Raw genomic sequence first — 24,054 nt, forward strand, 5'->3', positions numbered from 1 at the left:
TTTAACCTTAACGCGAACGTGCTGGATATAAAAGGGATAAAAGAAAAGGGAAGAAAGAAGAATAATAAGAATAAAACGAAATAAAAGGATAAAAAATAAAAGTGCAGATACAAAATTCCCACGAGGCGCCTCGTTATATACATCGTGCGAGCGCCGGTTCTTACCGTCGATGATCGTTGATAATGATAATGATAATCATCGTGGTTTCTTTTGCAGTAAAACCAACCCGACGAAAGAAAGCAACGGTTTGATCGTGATCTCTTGTTCGCACGTGACCGCCCACAAGACGATCTCGCGAACTCCTTCATCTATCTATCTTTTTTCCTATCCTTCTTCCACCAACTCAGTTCTTCTTCCTTTTCCTCTTGTTCTCCTCTTCCATGCGTTTCCTCCGCGAAGTTGAACGAACTGTTGTCGCATCGGCCACTGACCGTCGTCCTTTTCGCCGTCCTCCATGAGTCAAACATGGACTTTGGTAATTTGGTTAAAGGAGTTCTCTTCCTGTGATCAATTTGAGACGATTCTTTCAGATTTTCAAAACAGGCTTTTACTTACGTGAAAATTATTCTTGAAATTTACCTGCTTTTAAACGTGATTTTTGCAAAGAAAATAACGTTTTTCAAAAATCGAACATGATTATCTCGTATAAAAAACTTTTATCTTTCGAATGAGCCTTCGATCATTAATATTGAGAAAAAATTGTGACCAGGAGAACTTAAAAAATAACTCCTTTCAACACGTCACATGAATTTCATGCAGGTATGTTTGTATCGTTAACTCAGTTCTTCAATTTACGTACTCCGACAGCACCTGAGGGGTATAACGTACCTATACTAGCATATACACCGATACGATAAATCGAGAAAAGAAATAGAGTTCTTCTAATGTGCTGTTAGTTCATTTTTTCCTGCATTCGTTGATATTAAAATCACGCACATCTTGAACGATATTAAATGAACAACCTTAACGATCATCCGACCTTAACTGTAAAGAAAGAAAAAAAAAAGAAATGCATTGTGTTGAAAAAAAAAGGAGAATGACTTATACGGGGTGTTACTAGTTCATTATAACTTTGTCCTCTCGTCAAGTCTTTAGTTTCCCTTTTCTTTTTCTTCTTTTTATCTCATTAGAGTTGTTTCGTTTTGAAATATTTGGAAATGTATTACAATATCTTGTGACATTTTTCTATTTCATAATGTTAATAATATTTAATAGGGGATACCTTTGAAAGATACCTATAGATTTTCATATGAAAATACGTATCTTGACTGATAAGATAAAAAATCACTTTCAGTTATCTTCCATTTTCTTATTTTGAAATTCATCTTTTTTCTAACTTTATGTGAAATAAAAAATATGAAAAAGACGATGTAAGAGCATTGATGCGGAAAAATAAACAATGCGATAAAAAGAAGGCGATTCGTATTATCGATGAAACTAATGTTAATATCAAGGACACGAATCAAGGAAAAATCCTATCAGTATATGTTACTAACATCCTTTCTCTTTTTTTATAAAAATAAATCCCTTTTTTATAACGGTAATTGCACGCATATAGTTCGCATTCATATAATATGCGTCAAAACCAACGGAAGCATCCAATTAAAAAGGTACTTATTACGAGCTTGGTGAATGTCAATTAATTGATTTTCTTTCTTAAACAAATATACTCAGACTACACATAACTGGTCTAAATATGAAAATAATTGATGGTCTCCATAGTTCTTAAGGGACATAAAATCTTGAAGATCTTACATCATGTTTCTTATTCAATATTTCTTAATTAGATATATCAGTGAGACGTTAATGAGTCCACTTTGTCTTGCCTACTTATTTGTGTTTTATCCTTCCAATCTTTCTAACTATCTCGACGAAGAGAACTTGAAAAGCGACCTTCGATATCTTCGTCGAAACTAACGTATACCTATATTATCGATATCTAAACAATTTTAAGAAATATGAAATAACAAAAAACATTAAATTTATCAGAACTCCGAGAATACATTTTTCTAAATTCTGTATTTCAATATTAATGTATATTTAATAATGTTGAATATAATTACTGTTACCATTCATTTGCACTGCATTATTATTGCATTTAATTGCACTGCATTTATTATTGCATTTAATATTTTTTTTTCTCCTGCATATTTGTAAATACCTATCTTGCAAAGAAACAGAAAGATAACAGAGAACTCTAGTAAATAAGTCCACCGATTTTAACTTATCTAATGTACAAGATTTACCGTTACCCCATAGAGGTCTTTAAAAGAAACGCCAAAGAACGTTGTAAAGATACATAGGTATGCGAAGGCGTTTATTCTAACGTGACAGATAAGGAAGTACATCGAAACGAAGATGGTTCGAAGGTCATCAAATAATATCGACATCTCTTGTAAATGAGCCTCCGAATGGTTCTGGGTAGAATGTTGCACGAAGGAATTAATGAACACCGCTACAAGATATGAATTTCATAATTTCAATTTTATTCATTCTTCAACCACGCGTACGAACCTACTTTTTTCAATCATATGCATTATTAAAACAATGCATGAATTTTAATATCAAACTTTAACTTCTTGTTGAAGTAACTGTTTCATCAGATCATTCTATGATTCATTAATCGGTAGGATAAAGAAAAGAAAAATGTTAATTTAATGTCGAGATAAGATATTAAATTAAATATCGATTAAAAATATCAGTTTTCTATTACCGAAGAAAATTAATCTTACATTCTTGATTATCTTCATCTAGCAAAAAAAAAGTCAAAATAACATCCCTCGGAGAAAAAGGATGCTGTGATCATCAGCAAGGGTGAATTTTATTGAAGTGATGATAACACGACGAAAGAAAGGAAGGAAGAAACAAGTACGAGAAGGAAGGAAGAAAGGAAAGAACCTTCCTTGGATATGATCATGCCAGTGTAATATGTAACAAGCATCGAGCGTGTAACGATCGAGACACGGCTTGTGCCCCCTTCCACCTGAAAGAGGAAGACCAAGCCATGATTCTTCCTCGCGTACGCACACGCACGCGAACGAATGATCGAGTAAACGAGTAAGTTAGCGTCCTCTTCGTCTTCGCCCTCTCTCCATCTTTCTTTCTCTCTCTCCCGTATCCGTGTATACGCTTAACGCACACGGCTAAGCCAATTGGAGAGCCAAGACTTGGCCAAGTCTTTATAAGTAGGAGCCATCCGCGTCCTCAGGACTTACTCCCTCTCGAGGAACGCACCACGATCGGCGACCGATTTTGCAGAATAGTTTCTCAAAAGACGCTGTTGGTATAAGAGTAGTCCTCGACTGTTCCAACAAAGAGAGAGAGGAAAAAAGAAAGAGGGTGGAAGGGAAAGAGTGTTCTTGTCGTTCGTTACTCCTGTTGTTTCTTCTTGGAAACGAAGAAGGAAATTTATTCCGAAGATCGAATAATCTAAAGGAAACCGATAGAGATTACGGAAGATGCGGAAGAAGTTTACGATAGATCGTCGTTGAAGGAGTTAGGATCTATATTCTTTAAGAGTATCTTCCCTTTCAATAAGGTGAGTACTTTCAGTGATTTATCGATCAATTTAGTTGGTTTTCCCAAACGACTTTCCCGGACACCGTGTTGAAGGATTATAGTAAGGGTTGGAGTTAATCGATCGTTAAAATTAATTTATGAATCGTTTACTACACAAACAATCTCATTTTGCACGGAGTAATCGATGAGTTAGTATCATAAATTCAACTATGTTCTCTTTGTTGTTTTCTATCAGTTTTGTTTTGTGTTACGCGAGTCATAAATCTTTCTTCCTCGATCACACGCAGCGCGTTTTATGTGTTTCGATTTTAACGAGAACGTTTCGCAACGGTATCGAATCTTTGATAAATCTATCGAAAGAATTCGAGAACGTCTATCATAAATCTTTTATTAATATTTTTTTTCTTTTACGGCTCTTTCTAGGCCTCGTGAATTTTTTTTTCTTTTTTATTATTTTCTTGAGGATGTTGGATTCTTAAGTTCGACACGAATGCAAATTGCTTTCCCGTAGAGTATTGGAATTCGTTAGTGATTGCATCGACTATCGAACGTTTCGTGACCATTTCCGGCGTAGATTTCCTCTAACGACTTGGCATTTTGAAAACTCTTAAATAACGCGATCGCATAACGCCTGCGAAGCAAGAGGAACATCCATTCTCTGCGGAAGATCGTAACTTGCTCAATGGGAGTTGCATCAATCTTAAATGCACATCCCGTTTTCTCTGTTGGTGAACGTTATGCGTGAATGATTCAAACCGATATGCACGCAACAATCCGTGGAAGCGAGTCTTTGACAATTTTAGATCCAGCATATGAAAGAAAATAAGAAACAAAAAGAAATTTAGTTATCTTCGATGTGTCACTCTTGGTGTCCATTTTGAAACACTCCGAAGTTGAGAAGCAAGATTTCTTTCGTCAAATATATAAGGATGCAAAATTAACATAATTTCGAACGTCCGGGAGCAGTCAATGGATTTAGGAAAACCCACCAACGTATATTGCTGACCGTCTGATTATGATGCAACCAATAATCGAAGTTCGAGGACTCGACATCTATAATTGAATTGGACGATGTTTCATCGATCCTTGCTTTTCATTCATCTCTCGCGTCAATTACGCAATTATGACGTCGGTCCACATTGACGAGGATCCACACGGGTTCGTTTTGGTTTTTTTTTTATCCGTTTCGAATCAATTGTGACTCCTGAACCATGATCGTCATGATCTCTTTTACATGGGAAATTAAAAAAATAGAGGAACGGACGAGTAATGTCAATGACCTATCGATCAGAAAAAAGGGAAAAAAGATTAAAAAGAGGAATGAAACTTAGTCGTCGTTGACCCATTGAGAATTGTTTCCGCAATGATCGCGAAACATAGATCGATGTCATTCGACAAGCTAAAGGATGATCACGTAACCGTTTCACCTCGTTACAAGGCGGGATTACGAATTTGACAAGGTGTCCGTGACTCAAACGTGCCATGCCGAAAAATTCACAGTCCCATCTGTGATTCCTGTCACACTCGTACGGCCGAAAACTGAACGTTATCGAGTCTGTATTTGGATCGAATGCGATTCGAATGCTTTGCTCGAAACCAACCGATCGATCGATCTTGGCATTGAACTACACGAGAGAAACGCCGATTCCACCTATACATATATACATTTATGCCCGTCCTCGACATTGTCTCGTCACGATCATTCTGAGAGCACTTTGTGATCCATAAATGGCAGCGTCCTTAAACCCAGTGGCGTCAACCATATTGTCTTATTTTTCACTTATAATTGAAATTTTGCTAATTTTTAATTTCTACGTGAGATTCGAATTTTTTCAATTTGTGAAACATTTAAATATTTTTTACTTTCGAATAGGCCAATCTTGCATCATTGCGATTATTTCCCCCTTAATATCTTTGTAATAATATTTATTAATAGATAAATCTTAGAAAAGATAATTTGCTAGTAATAAAATTAAGTAAATAATTCTTAGAAGAAATTATTTCTAAGTATTAGACATATGTTCGAAGGACTATCATAACTTCGACGCCACTGTTCAAGTCTTTGCTAAGAAACGAAACAACCAGCAAAACAATGTCATGAGGCGCTGAGATACATTATGTACGAGGACTGGACGCACGTGAAACTTTTTCGGCCCTTTTTAGTCAGCACCTCGTGAGTACTAAGAACAGAACGAACATACCATGAAAAATGTTTACAAACGCGATTCAAAATACTTTTTACGTGCATCTCACGATACTACAATCAGCATGAATTATCTTGTGGTTGACCATGAAGAAGTAATACTTTTCATTTAATCGTGGATTATTATATTTCCTATCTTGGTCATCATTGAAGAAATCATTGTTAAAGGTTCAAAAAATTGAAGAAAAATTGATGCACGAACGCAGGTACAGATATGGTACATACATGAAAACGATCCTTCCGAACGTCCTTCCAACGATAATCGATTCTCGCAAGTATTCGTTTAAAATATGGCCGAATATGGCGCAAACTTTGAAACATCGGTTGGCACGTGCCCAATCTTCGTATTACTAACATTTATCCACCATTCTTGGCTTTCTCATTTTCCACTGAAAATTGTCGACGAGGTCAACGATGAAGGACGAAGAAGAAGAAGGAACAGAGAGATCCTTGAACCCTCACCGGTTGGCGCGGTAAGACCTGTACGGAGACGCGTATGATGAATCTATGGTTAATGCGGCGTAGCATGATTGTAGTGGAAGAGAACCTGAAAACAAAAAGGAAAAAAGGACTTGGAAAAAGGAAAACATCGATTCGTCTGTTGCTGGTGGTTGCGAAGATGGTGGTGAGAGAGTAGAAAGAGAGCTCACGAGGGCAAGCAATTTGCAAGTATCCCTTTAATTGCGATCCGCAAAGAACGTAAATATGCTTGGATGGAACATTGACTCTTCTCCTAAAAAAATGTATGAGCTATAGATAGGATATTCTTCGCAGTGATGCCGAAATAATAATTTTAAAAGTACTAAGACGATAAAATTGTTTCGAACGATCAAAAATTAATCTAATTTATAAAATATTCTCACGAAACTATGTTTTTATAATACTTATCTACTGTGTTACATATTTGACGTTATATTGAGTTAATATTTATTACCCATCAAAATCATCGGATTCAGAATATTTTTAATATCACTTTTCACGAACTTCATTCTTTTAATACCATGACCTAATTTTATCAAATTTAGTCAGATCAAATTTGTCAAATCAAGTCAAATATCGTTTCGAGATTACTTGAATCTTGAAGTCGTTGAACTCTAATTGAGGATATTTCTGGATATTGAATAAAAACAAGAAAAAGAGAATAAGTTTGATCATAAATACGTATATCAGATTCTTTCGACAAGTTAGCTCCAATCTGACGCCTTTGTCAATAAGAGCAAGAGGATTACGTTGAAAAGAGTGGTGGATGAAAACGATGGAGAGGGAGAAGAAACGACCTTGCTACTTTCAACGGCAAGGCTGCGCTTATGGCAGCATACATGCCATCATAACAATCTTAGGTTCACTGCACCGAGTTGCATCGTGTGCGATACGATACCAACCTCATGGATTCGCATCGTCATGTAGCATCAGGTAGTCTTGATAGATCTCAATTAGATTATAAACGCAAACGCAAGTTCGATCCTACATACTTCGCATCCTCGCATACTTTCGCATCCCTATCTTTGATCTATTGCAATTTCGATCAGGCATTCTGTATATATATATATATATATATATATATATATATATATATATATATTGACCTAAAAAAATCGATTTGATTGATCAATTTTTATTTCTTTTTTAACTCTTACACGTTTCACTGCGGCTAACCTCGATCTACGATCCAAGTAAATTTGATCATGTCGATTCAAAGATTTATTATCGAGGATCTACTATCTAACATCAAACTGATCGATACCTTCAAATAGTTATTAACTCAATTTGGATACTAATTTTATAAGATTTTAACGAAATTAAAAAAATTTAATGAAAGATTTTTTTTCAATGCTGACCAATGTAAAAAACAAATTTTTTAAACCGCACTGTTTTAATCGTATGCAATTTTTTTCTTGCGGAATCCTATTGAGAAACTATATAAATAATGCGAATAACGGTGATTTCGAATAATATTTCCATACGATCGTAACGCCGAAACCGGTTTTGGTTGTTTTCGTGATACACAGTTGTCCAAATTCGTAGAATATTTCAACTTTTCACGAAGGCTTTCCCATTTTCTTTCGTGCGGAATATTTTTAAAGCTACAGATCGATGCAATTGTTTATAAATGGAAATTTCCTGAAACATACTCAATCAATCCTTGTATAGATCTTTACCATCGGTACGTGGAGGATTCCAATAATTGCTTGTAATTCGAGGTCGAACCTATCGAACATTAAGACTTTTTTTCTTTCTCTTTTTCTCCTCATCCAAAGTTTGTCACGTTATTTTCTATTTTTTCTTCTAGCTCTAACTAATATCAAAGCTTTCGATGACTGAAATATACGTCTTCTCACCTGCGATTATTGTGAAATCAAAGCGACTCGTATATGGAACTTTCCTTTACAAAAATAATGATTATAAAAATGATCGCACCGTCCTTGACGTTTCGATTTAAAAAATATCTATCTATATATACCGAAAAAGGCATTTAAATTTGTCTCCATTGATGGTGGGTGACATTGGTGGCTTAGAAAACTAAAAAAATTCTGTATCCTGTGAGTAATCGCTTGTAACGATCTTTATCAACGAATTAGAATCTTCGCTTGGTGGAATGAGAATGGACTAAAAGTTAGGACTGCTCCGAAGTGCACGGGGATATCATAATCGTTTCGAATGATGGTAATACCACTTCTTTTTTGCGAGTCAATGACTTGGCTCATAAGAAAGATGATGAAGGATTGTATGACGTTAATTAAATCATTCGAATAATCATGGTCCAGTACATGCCGAATTTCTTTCTCTCCTTCCAGAAGAACGAACTCCTTTTTGGTAGGTTCACGAAAGTAGAAAATCATGGGTTGCGAGCAACCAAGAAGCATGCAATTATTGATAATAATTGTGAGGTAAAACGATGCTTCGAGCACTGTTGCAAATAATGTACGTAGTACCATTTTCGTCCCTTTTGAGAGGAGAAAAAACCAGAAATAAGAATATTACTTCCTAGAGGAGTGCATTTAAAAAAAATTCGAAGCTAAGGTCGTTTGAAATCTTTGCCAGCATTTCTTCCGCATTTATCCTTTATGACTTTCTTTCTTTTCTTAATTCATTCGTATGAGTGAAAATTATACTCAATCGATACGATAATAAACATTAATAAAACAGGAACTAAATAATTAGGTAACAATCATTATTACTTAAAAAAAGGAAATTTTTTCATTTATCTTTCGTATCAGGTATTCTACATGGAATCTTTCCAAAGTGTTCAGAAAAGCGAAGGTTTCTTTGGAAAATCGAAGAATAAGGAACAAAAATAAAGACTCTTTGGTCGGTCGAGTAAATTACATGAGAAGAGTTGAGATGCGAGAAGCATGTCGTCCTTGAGACGTTTCCAGACCACTTCGGGTTCTTTCGATCGCAACGGCAGGTGGTAGACCTGTCTGAATCGGTTTATAAATAAGTCGTGTAATGCTTTCATGACTTGTCATTACTCGTTCACATGATCATGGTCTACAATCCTCATCTCATACTTTGCGTATCCAATTACACCATACTCATAAATTTCGTATGGTCTTATACTTATTATCATTCTGTGTTCACTTAACATAGTATTTAAAAAAAAAAGTACATCAAAAAATTGTTTTGTTTAGCATTGAAATATTAAAGATATCACAAGATACCGTCATGAAATCATGTTATCGAGTAAGCAAATTAGTAACCGTTTCATCGAAATATCGACCCACATTACGAGGAGCCGTGCGATTTGGGTGAAGTATCATCCCACTCTTGAATGAAACATTCTGCGTCGCGAAGACCGCAGACCCGTTGATACACTCTCCGTCTCTTGAATACAAATCGAGATAATCCCAGGCGAATTATGCTCCCGATTCACGGACACGATCTCGTAAATAACCTCAGAGAATTTTCCTACTATGCGGTAACATGCATTGTTCCTTGCAAAGAGAATGCACAATGTCGAAACTAATCTTTTGTTTTGTTTAAATTCAAAAATTCGAAACACATAGTTTTATAAAATAATAATTAAGTAGAGTAATAACGATCTTTGTGATTATAAATGCAACGAAAACGTAGGAATACGAAGGATCTTAAAATAAGATAGCTGTATAGCCGTCGGATCCCTTTTGCGTTCGATCCAGTAGTCACGAATGGTAATTTGCAATCGTCGTTGCAGCTCGTGTCATTGACTCAGAACTAGACAACTTGCTAAACCTGTATTCTTGATCGGTTCCTTTTATGTCAGGAAGACTAAGCATTCCAACAAAAAAAAAGAAAACTAAAAGAATTCTGAATAAAATCATCAATGAAAATGATATAATGACATTGAATACTTCAACGATCATGTTATCAAACCTCGTCTCCTTTCACTAGAGTAATACTTCAAGAAAATGCAATAAATCCGCATTCTTCAGTTATGCTTTTATTCGTTACAATTTTTTTCGATCTTATTTCATAACTTTTCGCTTTGAAGTCACGTGTTATTTTCTTGCATAACATGTTTGCGAAAAGAAAAAGAATTCGCGTTTGAAGTATGTAGAGAGGATTACATAAAAGAAAAAGGAGAAATTCCAATGTTTTCTTTTCGACTCACCTCGAATAGAATCGTCAAACGAAGTAAAAGTAGTCGAGAATTAGCATTGACATTGAACCTCCAAGACGACGGCAATGTCGTTGGAACCTTCGGGTCCTCTCTCTTACTCAAGTATGTTACAGGAAACACCGTTGAATTTGCATTCTCGGATTACATCAGCATGCTCCCACGATCTCTGAGTTCGTTCCTTCATCCCAATCTTAAGATAGAATCACAAGAGAATGAGGTTGCATAGCCTTCTTCCTTTCGAGTCCTTTTAACCGGCTTCTCTTTCACTCTCTTTCTCGTATTGCACGGTCTATCACTCTCGTTCCTCATAGTCTCGATTGATAAATTGATCTTTCTCACGAACGTTTTAGTTAACAATAACATCGATCCAAGTATAAACTTTCTTGAAGTTTCCGACTGATTTTATTTCATTTTATTTTATTTTGTTTTCTTTTGATAACTTAGAAAATCTGAAATTATTTTTTATATAGATAGAATTGTATAATAAAAACATATTAAACATTTTGTTTTTATCGAGCAGTTAAAATATTGTTAGATAGAACGAACATTTCGATAAAAAGAAAAAGGTTAAAGCGAGCGGTTAGATACTCATTTATTCGAAACGTGGTTTACAGATATAGATGCAATTGCTTTCCTGCATACCATAAACGGGAAACAATAATCTCTAAATATTCCATTTATACAGTAGCACCTCGTTCTTCTATTACGTAAGAAAGTATAGTTAAAAAAAGACAAAAAAAAGACATTATAGGAATATTAGAATCCACATATGTACATATAGAATTTAAAACCGGTTTACGAAGTATGATTACCACTTTCCCAATGTCACGGTTACATTGAAACTGAATTCTGTGCCAAATAACAAAGGCAATTTTATGAAAGACTTTTCTCAAGAAACGTTCGTGAAAGTGAAAAAGAATGCAAACGTCAGTGTGAAATTAAAACCGGTTTTAACTCTACGATTACGTTATGTCCGACTTCTATAAAAAATAATTTTTTTTTTATCTAACAATGAAATCTTAATTAAATTAACTGAAGCTTTTAAACTTAAAAAAAAATTGTTATAATATACGGCAATAAGCGTCCTCAGTTAGGTCTTTAATGATTTTCTTCTATACGCAACATTTTTATATTTTCTTTTTTAATATCTGATTTGAAGATAAAACATAAACTTGATACTCGTTTATTATAAAACTAATGTATTATTTTCACTTAAAGGATCACGTCAATTCATATTACACAAGCAATATCGTAGATCATGATGGTTGCAATTCGTTAAAAGAGATGCTGCCAGAACTTCTCTCATCCCTTCTTTGGTATAGTGGACCGTATTTATGGCAGTAGATCGAGTACACTTGGTTGCATCTCCCGCGGCAACTAGCCCCATTGGCGGCGACCTAGGGAGACGGAGAACAAATTGCATCCTACGGATTCGGAACCGCAAACCGATATGTCGTAGTTAATTTCACTTGGATCAAGAATCGACTTAGTGGAAGAAAGAAAAATTACAGGGATTCTCTCTGATCGTTATATTTTTGTTCGGGACACACGAAATTTTATAGCTTTAATTTTGGATCTGTTCAAATAAAAAAGCTCATTTCTATAAAAAAATAATAATCGATTATCAGCCCTTATGAAAATCAAATCATTTAGTTTTATATATGATCAAAGAATATTAAAGACGAAGTTATTTTCATGAGTGGTGATTCAAGAGTTTAGATCGCCGCCAATGACGTTACCCGCCAATGTGGCATGCTACTCCTTTCTCCCGTTGTACCGATGCAGATCGTGGATCAAGAAGGAAATACGGGGGTGGTGGCGAACCATTCCTGTGACTTCCATCTCGATAAACAACAGGAATTGCGGACTCGGAGTCCACGTGCACGATATCGCTGTTGATACTCGCATCAGGATAAAGTTCGTGCTTGCTAAAGGTACTCCTGCCGATCGCAGCAGGAATTTCGGAGAAACGTTCATTAACGATATCGAGAGATCGTTAAGAGCGTGATCGAATCTTGTCGAGATTTGCCTCGAGGCAAAATAATAAAAAGTTTTCTTGTTAACGAATTTGAATTGATGATATTTTGATCAGGCGAAGAACATCTTGCCTGCTAGGTAGATGGTAAGACGAAACTTGATCTTTAGAAGATCATCGAACAATGTCTTTACATTATTCAAACTGGATATCCCCACACGACGTTCGTTTATCTTAAAATTTATGATTTTTATTAAGTGGGAGCGTCCAGAAATCATCACGAAAACGCCCAATAGGTATATGTATATATAACTGTACACGCAGATAATGCCAATGATTTATTCAAATGGTTATTTGACGATCGCGCACGCGGGCCATCGCAGACACTTCAAAATACAAGGCACGAAATCATTCACTGAGATTACCACTTCGAAACTGAATCGTGATTCAGCCGATCAGCACGGTCGATGATATGCGAAAGAATTATTCCGGCAACTTGCAAGGTCACGCGAACCAACAGTTAGAATCCCTCCACTGGTAATGTCTTTCAGCGCAAGAGAGAAGCTTCTTTTTCCTGGAGTTGTGCCAATCGGAACGTAGGAGTAACTGTACATATGCTTATCGTTAGCGTTCTTTATGCGAAATTCTTATTTAAGGAAATCCTTACCTTGTGTTCTAGAAAAAGAGTTGACCAAACGAATGACTCGCATGTCACGTTCGAACCTTTCAGTTTAACAGTACATCGACTGCACAATAACATTTTTCGCATGGTTTTCCATTCGAAAAAAGTAATCAGTTTCTTATTTTTTTTTTTTGTTTTAGATTCGATCTTATTGGAATAATGTGGACGAAACGACAAATTCTGCATATTTTGATAGCCCTGATCTTGACAACATTTGCAAAAGCAGGTGAGATATTAGCCATATCGTTAATATCAATCTTTTTTGAATAGACTTCGATTTTATCTCAAGAAACAATTTATGAATCACCCTACACACATAAATCAATCTTTTAGCATCATTATACCATTATCTTCCTAACATATTATCTCATAGATTTAACGCCCTGTAAAGGAAAAAACACCGGGACCTCTTCTTCATGCATGCAAATTATTTTAAACGAGGCGTTAAAATATTCTCCGAACTTCGATGAATTTAAATTGTAATACGTTTTCGGCTTGAACCTTTAATCAGTGGATCCATATTAAGGGCTTTTATTTTGCTATTATGAAGAAGAAGGCTCGTTCGTTGAGTACCTATGTCCAATTACGGCCCTGGATGGGTTACACGTGAGATGGGTACTGAACGCAAGCGAGCTTGCCTACTATTTTTGCCTTTACTCGTCTCGATCGCCACTGTTGTTGTTGTTACTCTTGCCGTCAAACTGGTTCCATCCGAGATGCACAACCTTGGGTATATAGCGAAGACGCGAAAAATACACTTCGTATCCCGCATGCCTCAGCTACTGGATACAAGAAAGGTGCCAATTTGCCGTGTCGATTCTATGTGATCTATTTCCGCAGAACATAGATTCTGAATTCTTAATAAAACTTCCAAGATAATCATAGTTCTGACTTTTTATTAAATTTGTAATATCAAAAAATGATGATTTTATGTACATATATATAACATGTATTATCTGAAAATTAAAAATGTTATCTAAGTAGCTTTGGATTTCTATAAATAATGGAACTTAGAATAAAAAATTGTTTATATAATTATATATTAAAGATCTCTGAAAAATTAAATTAAATTAGATATAATAGTATAATATATTTTGTTTCAGAACATCATGAGATTTATGAAAATCAATACAGAAAAAGTGATACTCCCTTCACCTGTTCCGAAGAAGGCTATCATCCTGATCCACACGACTGTAGAGTTTTCTATAGATGTGTTGATCAGGGCAATGGTGGTCTTTTAACAACCTTTACGTTCGAATGTGGAATTGGTACAGTATTCTCCAAAGAAAAAGGAAATATATGCATTCATCCATATGATAGTGGACGACCAGAATGTGGTGGATTTGAGAACGAAGTAGATTCTGATATTCAAAATCTCAGTATGGATTCATATCCATCTTATTCTACATCCACAACAACTATAAAAACGATGGTTAGTACAGATATATCTACAACAACCACTACAATGAAGCCTACAACCACAACACAAGATTGGACGACTACGAGAAGACCTGAAAATAGTACTGAATTTTCAACAATTACTCAACCATCAACAACATCTGAATTGAATCAAAATGAGATGATTGGTCTGGGAGGAGTACAATGTACTACTGAAGGATTTTTATCCGATTCACAAGATTGTAGAAAATTTTATAGATGTGTAGACGAAGGTACTGGAATATTACGAAAATATGAGTTTACTTGTGGAGTAGGAACAGTTTGGGATCCAAAAATCGAAGCATGCAATCATGCTTGGGCAGTTACTAGAGATGACTGTCGACAAGGTGAAGAAACTAGCAATACAGACAGCGGACAATGGAATGGCGATATAGGAGATAATGGAGGACAATGGAATGGAGATGTAGGAGATAACGGAGGACAATGGAATGGTGATATAGGAAGCAATGGAGGAAGTTGGAATGGTGGCGGAGGTACATCAGGTACTGCTGGTGCACCTGGTATTCCGGGAAATCCTGGAACATCAGGCACTTCTGGAACACCCGGAACATCAGGTAGTCCTGGAACACCCGGTACATCAGGAACTCCTGGCACAGATGGAACTTCTGGCACCCCTGGTACAGCTGGAACGCCTGGCACTCCTGGAAAACCTGGAACACCCGGAACACCAGGTACTCCTGGAACATCGGGAACATCAAGTATTCCTGGCACAGCAGGAATACCTGACACAGCTGGAACACCTGGCACTTCTGGAATACCTGGAACACCCGGAACATCAGGTACTCCTGGCATAGCTGGAACTCCTGGCACTCCTGGCACTCCTGGAACACCTGGAACAGCCGGAACATCAGGTACTCCTGGCACAGCAGGAATACCGGGCACCCCTGGTATATCTGGAACACCTGGCACTCCTGGAATACCTGGAACACCCGGAACATCAGGTACTCCTGGAACACCGGGAACATCAGGTATTCCTGGTACAGCTGGAACTCCTGGCACTCCTGGAACACCTGGAACACCCGGAACATCGGGTACTCCTGGCACAGCAGGAATACCGGGCACCCCTGGTACATCTGGAACACCTGGCAATCCTGGAATACCTGGAACACCCGGAACATCAGGTACTCCTGGAACACCGGGAACATCAGGTATTCCTGGTACAGCTGGAACTCCTGGCACTCCTGGAACACCTGGAACACCCGGAACATCGGGTACTCCTGGCACAGCAGGAATACCGGGCACCCCTGGTACATCTGGAACACCTGGCAATCCTGGAATACCTGGAACACCCGGAACATCAGGTACTCCCGGCACAGCAGGAATACCGGGTACGCCTGGCACAGTTGGAATACCTGGCTATCCTGGATCACCTGGAACACCCGGAACACCTGGCACTCCTGGAATACCTGGAACACCCGGAACATCAGGTACTCCCAGCACAGCAGGAATACCGGGCATGCCTGGCACAGTTGGAATACCTGGCTATCCTGGATCACCTGGAACACCCGGAACACCTGGCACTCCTGGAATACCTGGAACACCCGGAACATCAGGTACTCCTGGCACAGCAGGAATACCGGGCACCCCTGGTACATCTGGAACACCCGGCACTCCTGGAATACCTGGAACACCCGGAACACCTGGCACTCCTGGAATACCTGGAACACCCGGAACATCAGGTACTCCTGGCACAGCAGGAATACCGGGGACCCCTGGTACATCTGGAACTCCCGGCACTCCTGGAATACCTGGAACACCCGGAACATCAGGTACTCCTGGAACACCCGGAACATCAGGTACTCCTGGTACAGCAGGAATACCGGGCACGCCTGATACAGTTGGAATACCTGGCTATCCTGGATCACCTGGAATGCCGGGAACATCAGGAACTCCTGGAATTCCCGGAATTCCAGGCACTTCTGGAATACCTGCTTCTTCTGGTATACCTAATACTGGTGAAACATCAGATACTTCTGGAATTACTGATATTGCTAGTACTTCAGGGACTACGGATAGCCCTGATTCGCCAAATGTCCCTGTTATATCGGGTACTCCAGGTATATGTAATGCAGAAGGATTCTTCGCCGATCCACAGAATTGTCGTAAATTTTATCGGTGTGTAAGAGATGGCAATAAATTCATAAAATATGACTTTGAATGTGGTGTTGGAACTGCTTGGGATTCCACTATACAAAGTTGTAATCATGAGTACAACATACCAAATTGTACGAGTAATGCTGAAGGGGATTTGACAACGCCTGATTCTTCAATCAATGAAATTGATTCTTCTAGCCCTTCGAATTCAAGTGAACAGTCACAAATAAGCACATCCAGACCTACTCAAGGCACAACACTATTTAGTACTTCTGTGTCATATCTGCCGCCGGAAACAACTACAGCAGGCACGACAATAACATCTTCTAAACCCGAAGAATCGGTAACATCAATAATACCTGATAGACCTAGTACTTCTGAGATATTAGGTCCAACCGGCCCAAACTCTTCCGGAATACCTGAAACATCAGGCACTTCTGGCACTCCTACTAAACCTGGCATAGCAGGAATACCTGGCACTCCTGGAACGCCTGGTACTCCTGGAAGCCCAGGCTCACCTGGAAAACCTGGCACATCAGGCACTCCTAGCACAGCAGAAATAACGGGGACCCCTGGCACAACTGGAACATCTGGCTCTCCTGGAATACCTGGTAAACCTGGAACACCAGGTACTCCTGGTACAGCAGGAATACCTGGCTATCCTGGTTCTCCTGGAATACCGGGCTATCCTGGATCACCTGGTATACCCGGAACATCAGGAACTCCTGGAACATCTGAAATACCTGTTTCTTCTGGTATACCTGGCACTGATGGAACAGGTACTTCTGGAATTAATGATATTGCTAGTACTTCAGGGACTACGGACGGTTCTGATACGCCAAATGTCCCTGTTATATCGGGTACTCCAGGTATATGTAATGCAGAAGGATTCTTCGCCGATCCACAGAACTGTCGTAAATTTTATCGATGTGTAAGAGATAGCAATGAATTCATAAAATATGATTTTGAATGTGGTGTTGGAACTGCTTGGGATTCCACCATACAAAGTTGTAATCATGAGTACAATGTACCAAATTGTAGGAGTAATGTTGAAGGGGATTTGACAACGCCTAATTCTTCAATCAATGAAATTGATTCTTCTAGCCCTTCAATTTCAAGTGAACAGTCACAAATAAGCACATCCAGACCTACTCAAGGCACAACACTATTTAGTACTTCTGTATCATATCTGCCGCCGGAAACAAGTACAGCAGGCACGACAACAACATCTACTAAACCCGAAGAATCGGTAACATCAATAATACCTAGTAGACCCAGTACTTCTGAGATACTAGGTCCAACCGGCCCAAACTCTTCCGGAATACCTGAAACATCAGGCACTCCTGGCACAACTGGAATACCTGGAAGACCAGGCACACCTGGAATACCTGGAAGACCTGGCACACCTGGAATACCTGGAAGACCAAGCACACCTGGAACACCTGGTACTTCTGGAATCTCTGCCACTCCTGGAACGCCTGGTACTCCTGGAACATCTGGTATTTCTGGAACGTCTGGTATTCCTGGAACATCTGGTACTCCTGGAACGCCTGGTACTCCTGGAACGCCTGGTACTCCTGGGACGTCCGGTACTCCCGGAACGCCTGCTACTCCTGGAACACCTGGAACATCTGGTATTCCTGGAACATCTGGTACTCCTGCAACGCCTGGTACTCCTGGAAGGCCTGGTACTCCTGGAACACCTGGTACTCCTGGAACGCCTGGTACTCCTGGAACGCCTGGTACTCCTGGAACGCCTGGTACTCCTGGAACGCCTGGTACTCCTGGAACGCCTGATACTCCTGGAACGCCTGGTACTTCTGGAACGTCTGGTACTCCTGGAACACCTGGAACATCTGGTACTTCTGGAACGCCTGGTACTCTTGGAAGCCCAGGCTCACCTGGAACACCTGGTACTTCTGGAATCGCTGGCATTCCTGGAACGCCTGGTTCTCCTGGTACTCCTGGAACATCTGGTACTTCTGGAACGCCTGGTACTCCTGGAAGCCCAGGCTCACCTGGAACACCTGGTACTTCTGGAATCGCTGGCATTCCTGGAACGTCTGGTTCTCCTGGTACTTCTGGGACATCTGGTACTTCTGGAACGCCTGGTACTCCTGGAAGCCCAGGCTCACCTGGAACAATTGGTACTCCTGGAATCGCTGGCATTCCTGGAACGTCTGGTTCTCCTGGTACTCCAGACACTCCTGGTACACCTGGAATTTCTGGAATACCTAGTTCTCCTGAAACGCCTGGTTCTCCTAGTAGTCCAGAAACATCTAACACTTCTGATACTTCGGGAACTCCTAGTACCTCGGAGACGTCAGATGCGTCTGTTATACCTGGTACTCCAGGTGTATGTTACAAAGAAGGATTCTTCCCTGATCCTCAGAATTGTCATAAATTTTATCGATGTGTAAGAGAAAGCAATGAGTTCATAAAATATGATTTTGAATGTGGTGTAGGAACTGTTTGGGATTCCACTATACAAAGTTGTAATCATGAATACAACGTACCAAATTGTAAGAATAGTGTTATAGATGATTTAACAACCCCTGATTCTTCTATCAATGAAATAAACTCTTCTACTTCTCCAAGTACAATTGGACAGTCACAAATTAGCACAAGTAGGCCAGTTCAAGATACAACACTAATTAGTACTTCTGTGTCATATCTACCCCCGGATATAACTACAGTAAGTACGACTACGACGTCATTAACTACTAGACCGGAAGAATCGGTAACATCAATATCTGTCAGACCTGATGCTTCCGAAACACCACGTCCTACTGGACCAAACTCTCCTGGAATACCTGAAATACCAGGTACTCCTGGCATAGCTGGAATACCTGACACTTCTGGTACAACTGGTATTCCTGGGACAACTGGTACTCCTGCAACGCCTGGTACTCCTGGAAGCCCAGGCTCACCTGGAACACCTGGTACTCCTGGAATCGCTGGCTTTCCTGGAACATCTGGTTCTCCTGGTACTCCTGGCACTCCTGGTACACCTGGAATTTCTGGAATACCTAACTCTCCTGAAACGCCTGGTACTCCTAGTAGTCCAGGTACATCTAATACTTCTGCTATTGCGGGAACCCCTGATATTCCGAACACAACAAATGTTCCTGTTATATCGGCTACTCCAGGTATATGTAGCGAAGAAGGATTTTTCCCTGATCCTCAGAATTGTCATAAATTTTATCGATGTGTAAAAGAAAGTAATGAGTTTATAAAATATGACTTTGAATGTGGTGTAGGAACTGTTTGGGATTCCACAGTACAAAGTTGTAATCATGAGTACAACGTACCAAATTGTAATAGTAGTGTTGAAAGTGATTTAACAACTCCTGATTCTTCTATCAATGAAATAAACACTTCTATTCTTCCAAATTCAAGTGAACAGACACAAGTAAGCACAAGCAGACCTATTCAAGATACAACACTAAGTATATCTGCTTCGTATTTACCACCGAAAACAACTATAACAAGTATGACTACGATGTCGATATCTAGTCGACCAGAAGCAACAGAGACAGCAATAGTACCTGAAACTTCTGGAATGACAGATTCTCCCGAAACTCCTGGAACTTCTGGCACTCTTGGAACATCTGGAACTTCTGAAACAAATACTCCTGGTACCCCTGATACGCCTAGTACTCCTAGTACAACTGGAACTCCTGGCAATCCAAGCTCATCTGGTACTCTTGGTACTTCAGACACTCCTGGCAGCTCTGCTACTTCAGATTCCCCGGTTATATCAGGTGTATGTAATAAAGAAGGATTCTTCTCTGATCCTGATAGTTGTCAGAAATTCTATCGATGTGTAAAAGATGGCAATACATTCATGAAATATGAATTTGAATGTGGCGTTGGTACTGTTTGGGATTCCAGCATTCAAAGTTGTAATCATGGGTACAACGTACCAAATTGTAGAAGTAACGCTGGTATCGATATGACAACACCTGATTCTTCTGTCAATGAAATAGATTTTATTAGTAGTCCGAGTACAAATGGACAGTCTCAAATAAGTTCTAGTAAACCTATGCAAGATACAACATCATCAATCTTTAGTTCTACTACAATATCAACTACTACTAATAATGAGGCACAATCTATGATCCCGACAACAGTTATATCTACATCTTATTTACCACCATCAATTTCTGAAGTTATTACTAGTACACAAATGACTTCGAGTACTAAATCTCCCGAAGTTTCATCACAAGTAACATCAGCCTCATACTTACCTCCTATTAGTACTATGCAATCAAATGACGTTGATCAATCTACAACAGTATCACAACAAATAAATACTACTCCGTCGAGCACTGGACAAGTAGGAATGTCGAATTGTACTACAGAAGGTTTCTTCTCAAACCCTAATGATTGCAAGAAATTTTATCGATGTGTCAGTCATCAATCCGGATATGTAAAATATGAATTCCAATGTGGTCCTGGTACTGCTTGGGACCAAAGTATACAAACATGCAATTATATTGAAGAAGTGAGTTCCTGCATGATAAATAATAACGAAATAGTAGGGGAAGGTTCGACCTCAACTACCAGTTCTAGTGAAATACCTGCAATTATTAATGAGAAACCTGGACAGATTACAATGAAACCCTCTTCAACTTATATACCAACAACTTCTGTCACCAATGAGGGTCAATCTACACCTACTAAATCTGAAAATATGCAGATGCTTGCAGAATCAACTACCGAAAGTTCATCGCCTTCTAAACCGCCATATCCAATTTCATCTTCCCCGTCTGGATCAATAATTACATCTTCTGAATCAAACACAGAATCATCTAATATGGACAAACCGCCCTGCACGACATCTAAAATTAATAATACAATAGTTTGTAATGAAGAAGGATTTTATCCACATCCAATCTATTGTGAAAAATTCTATCGTTGTGTTAACAATGGAAAGGGATTTAATGTCTATCATTTTAATTGCCCACCAAGTACTATATTTGATCCCAGTATAAACGCATGTAATTATCCGGAATCAGTTTATCCAGCGAGAGATTGTACTACATCAACAACAGAGCCAAGTCCATCTAGTAATGATATTACAGCACAACCTACAACAATATCGGAAGCAACGGAAGAATCTTTGTCGACTGAGAGTTCAACAACGCAAATTACTACCGAAATATCTACAGGAACTACAACATCCGTAGTAGAATCTACAACTTCAGGAACCTCAACAGAAATGACATCGATGACATCGGAACAAACAACTTCTGAGGAAATTACATCTATGTCCAGTACTGAATCATTCTCTTCGACAGTGACTGAAGGATTAACAGAATCAACATCAAGTTCCACTGAACAAACCACAGAATTCACAACGAGTTCCACTGAGCAAACCACAGAATTGACAACGAGTTCCACTGAGCAAACGACAGAATCGACAATGAGTTCCACTGAGCAAACGACAGAATCGACAACAAGTTCCACTGAACAAACGACAGAATCGACAACGAGTTCCACTAAACAAACGACAGAATCGACAACGAGTTCCACTGAACAAACGACAGAATCGACAACGAGTTCCACTGAACAAACGACAGAATCGACAACGAGTTCCACTGAACAAACGACAGAATCGACAACGAGTTCCACTGAGCAAACGACAGAATCGACAGAAGAATCGTCTATGAGTTCTATGCAATCGGAAGCATCTCCTAGTGAATCAACAACGGAACAATTTACAACAGAATCTCAACAACAGTCAACAACTGAATCTCAAGAACAATCAACGACTGATATTTCAGAACAATCGACTGCAGTATCTCAACAACAATCTACAACAGAATCTCAACAACAATCTACCACGGAATCTCAAGAATCATCTACTACAGAATCTCAAGAACAATCGACTACAGAATCTCAAGAATCGACTACACAGAAACAAGAGAAATCTACTACCGAATCAAATGAATTGACTTCTACAACCAAAGAACCTTCGATGATGACACCTTGTCCTATTGGAAATTTAACTGATGAACAGATAACTCTTATTTGTCCCACAGGATTCCGCAAACATCCGCGATATTGTAATTTGTTCTACCAATGTACTAATGAAGGTAATATGGAAATCAAGGTTCTCGTTTTAAGTTGTCCCGAAAATACTATTTTTGACGAGCAAAAAATTCAATGTCTTCCTGAAAATGAAACCAGCCAAGGTTGTACGGGTCTTCGTGCCAATGCTAGATTCTACAGAAAGTTGGAAGAAAATTCTATAACACCAGTACGTATTAAGATCACAAGATGAAATAAATTGATTATTTCGTTAATAAATTATTAATATAAAATATTTTTATTTTAGGTAAAAGTCTCGTCGCAGCCTTTATGTCCTGACGTTGGACATTATCCATATCGGCAGGGCTGTAGCAACACATTTTATAAATGCAAACGGGACAGCAGAGATAATCTGCAAGGATATTTCTATAAATGTCCTGCGAATTTCATTTATTGGTCGGTTTCTAGAAGATGTGAACGTGCTACTCGTCTACCTATGTGCACACATTTAGCGTACAGGAAGAATAATTTTTGGGACAGTCGATGGCAATTACCAGTCGAAGACATCAATCTTTCCGCGAGAGCATTGCGTCTCTTCTGAGTCATTAGCTAATGATATACTTCTTTTGTAAATTTTCAAGAACAGTATAAATCCCTCAGGTTACATGCAAAGCTTGTCATCAGGAAATATTATACAAGTCTTGCACGTAGAAGTGAATGAGACGATTAATCGGTTTTTCTCAACATGGCTGCCAAAGATCGTGATATAGACATTCAATAGATCTTCGATAGCCATCTTGAAACGATTTACGTTCATTCCAATTTCTACAACGAAACTGATAATATTTTTTAATTATAATCGGTTTCATTTAGAGTAGTTAGATAAAACAATTACTAATTATCATCGATCATAATTCACATTATCGTGCTGTACAATTTTTGTTGACGACAGTGTCGAATGTTTTTGACGAGAGATCATAAGCGATAATTGGGGTTTTGGTTGCGGGACTTGTATGCAATACATGACTGTATTTAATAGTAGTAAATCATACGTATATTTATTAAGCTAATTATTAGTTTAAATAGTATTGACAGAAGTTCACGGAAAGATTCTCAGGAAATGTCTTCGTTTGAAGAAGAGTGATCCGTACTCTTGAAACGAGAATAACATTTTTGAAGCGACTGAATTTATATATTTGAAATGTAAAAAGAGAGAAAGAGAGAGAACTTCATGAGAAACAAAATCGAACATTTCAATCAATTTTTATATTTACTTTGTACATATCTATTTTCGTATTTCTAACTCAATATATCATTATAACATAGACGCATAGTATATAAATACTTTAGTAAATATTTTAATAAATATGTATACATGATTTTCGCGTGTTTATAAACGATCTCTGCGTGAACGATTATAAATAAAAAAATGAGTTTTTCAATGTAATGTGTATCTTATTTTTCTGAGATATAGTCTCAAGTTTAAG

The 24,054-nt window shown here is 38.4% G+C and overlaps 1 protein-coding gene across 2 annotated transcripts; it reads left to right on the forward strand.

Annotated features, from left to right (window-relative positions):
• Positions 1 to 3,236: 3,236 nt before the first annotated feature.
• Positions 3,237 to 23,948, forward strand: LOC127065974 (mucin-19-like). 2 transcript variants are annotated; one of them, XM_050999074.1, is made up of 5 exons: positions 3,237 to 3,538; positions 13,120 to 13,205; positions 14,083 to 15,288; positions 15,991 to 22,796; positions 22,875 to 23,948. In XM_050999074.1, exons 2-5 carry the CDS (start codon positions 13,139 to 13,141, stop codon positions 23,166 to 23,168), a joined length of 8,373 nt encoding a protein of 2,790 aa, XP_050855031.1. In that variant the 5' UTR covers positions 3,237 to 3,538; positions 13,120 to 13,138; the 3' UTR covers positions 23,169 to 23,948. The 2 variants fall into 2 exon arrangements, with proteins under 2 accessions (XP_050855031.1, XP_050855030.1); XM_050999073.1 differs by having other exon boundaries at positions 14,083 to 22,796.
• Positions 23,949 to 24,054: the final 106 nt, after the last annotated feature.

The sequence above is a fragment of the Vespula vulgaris genome, chromosome 8 (genome assembly GCF_905475345.1).
Source record: "Vespula vulgaris chromosome 8, iyVesVulg1.1, whole genome shotgun sequence".
Taxonomy (NCBI): Eukaryota; Metazoa; Arthropoda; class Insecta; order Hymenoptera; family Vespidae; genus Vespula; species Vespula vulgaris.

What these genes read in the sequence shown, in the direction of transcription:
- LOC127065974 (XM_050999073.1), top strand. Translation starts at nt 13,139, where the DNA reads ATGTGGACGAAACGACAAATTCTGCATATTTTGATAGCCCTGATCTTG. An exon ending in GACAACATTTGCAAAAGCAG is followed by an intron (nt 13,206 to 14,082) that starts GTGAGATATTAG and finishes ATTTTGTTTCAG; the next exon opens with AACATCATGAGATTTATGAA. An exon ending in AAGAAAATTCTATAACACCA is followed by an intron (nt 22,797 to 22,874) that starts GTACGTATTAAG and finishes TTTTTATTTTAG; the next exon opens with GTAAAAGTCTCGTCGCAGCC.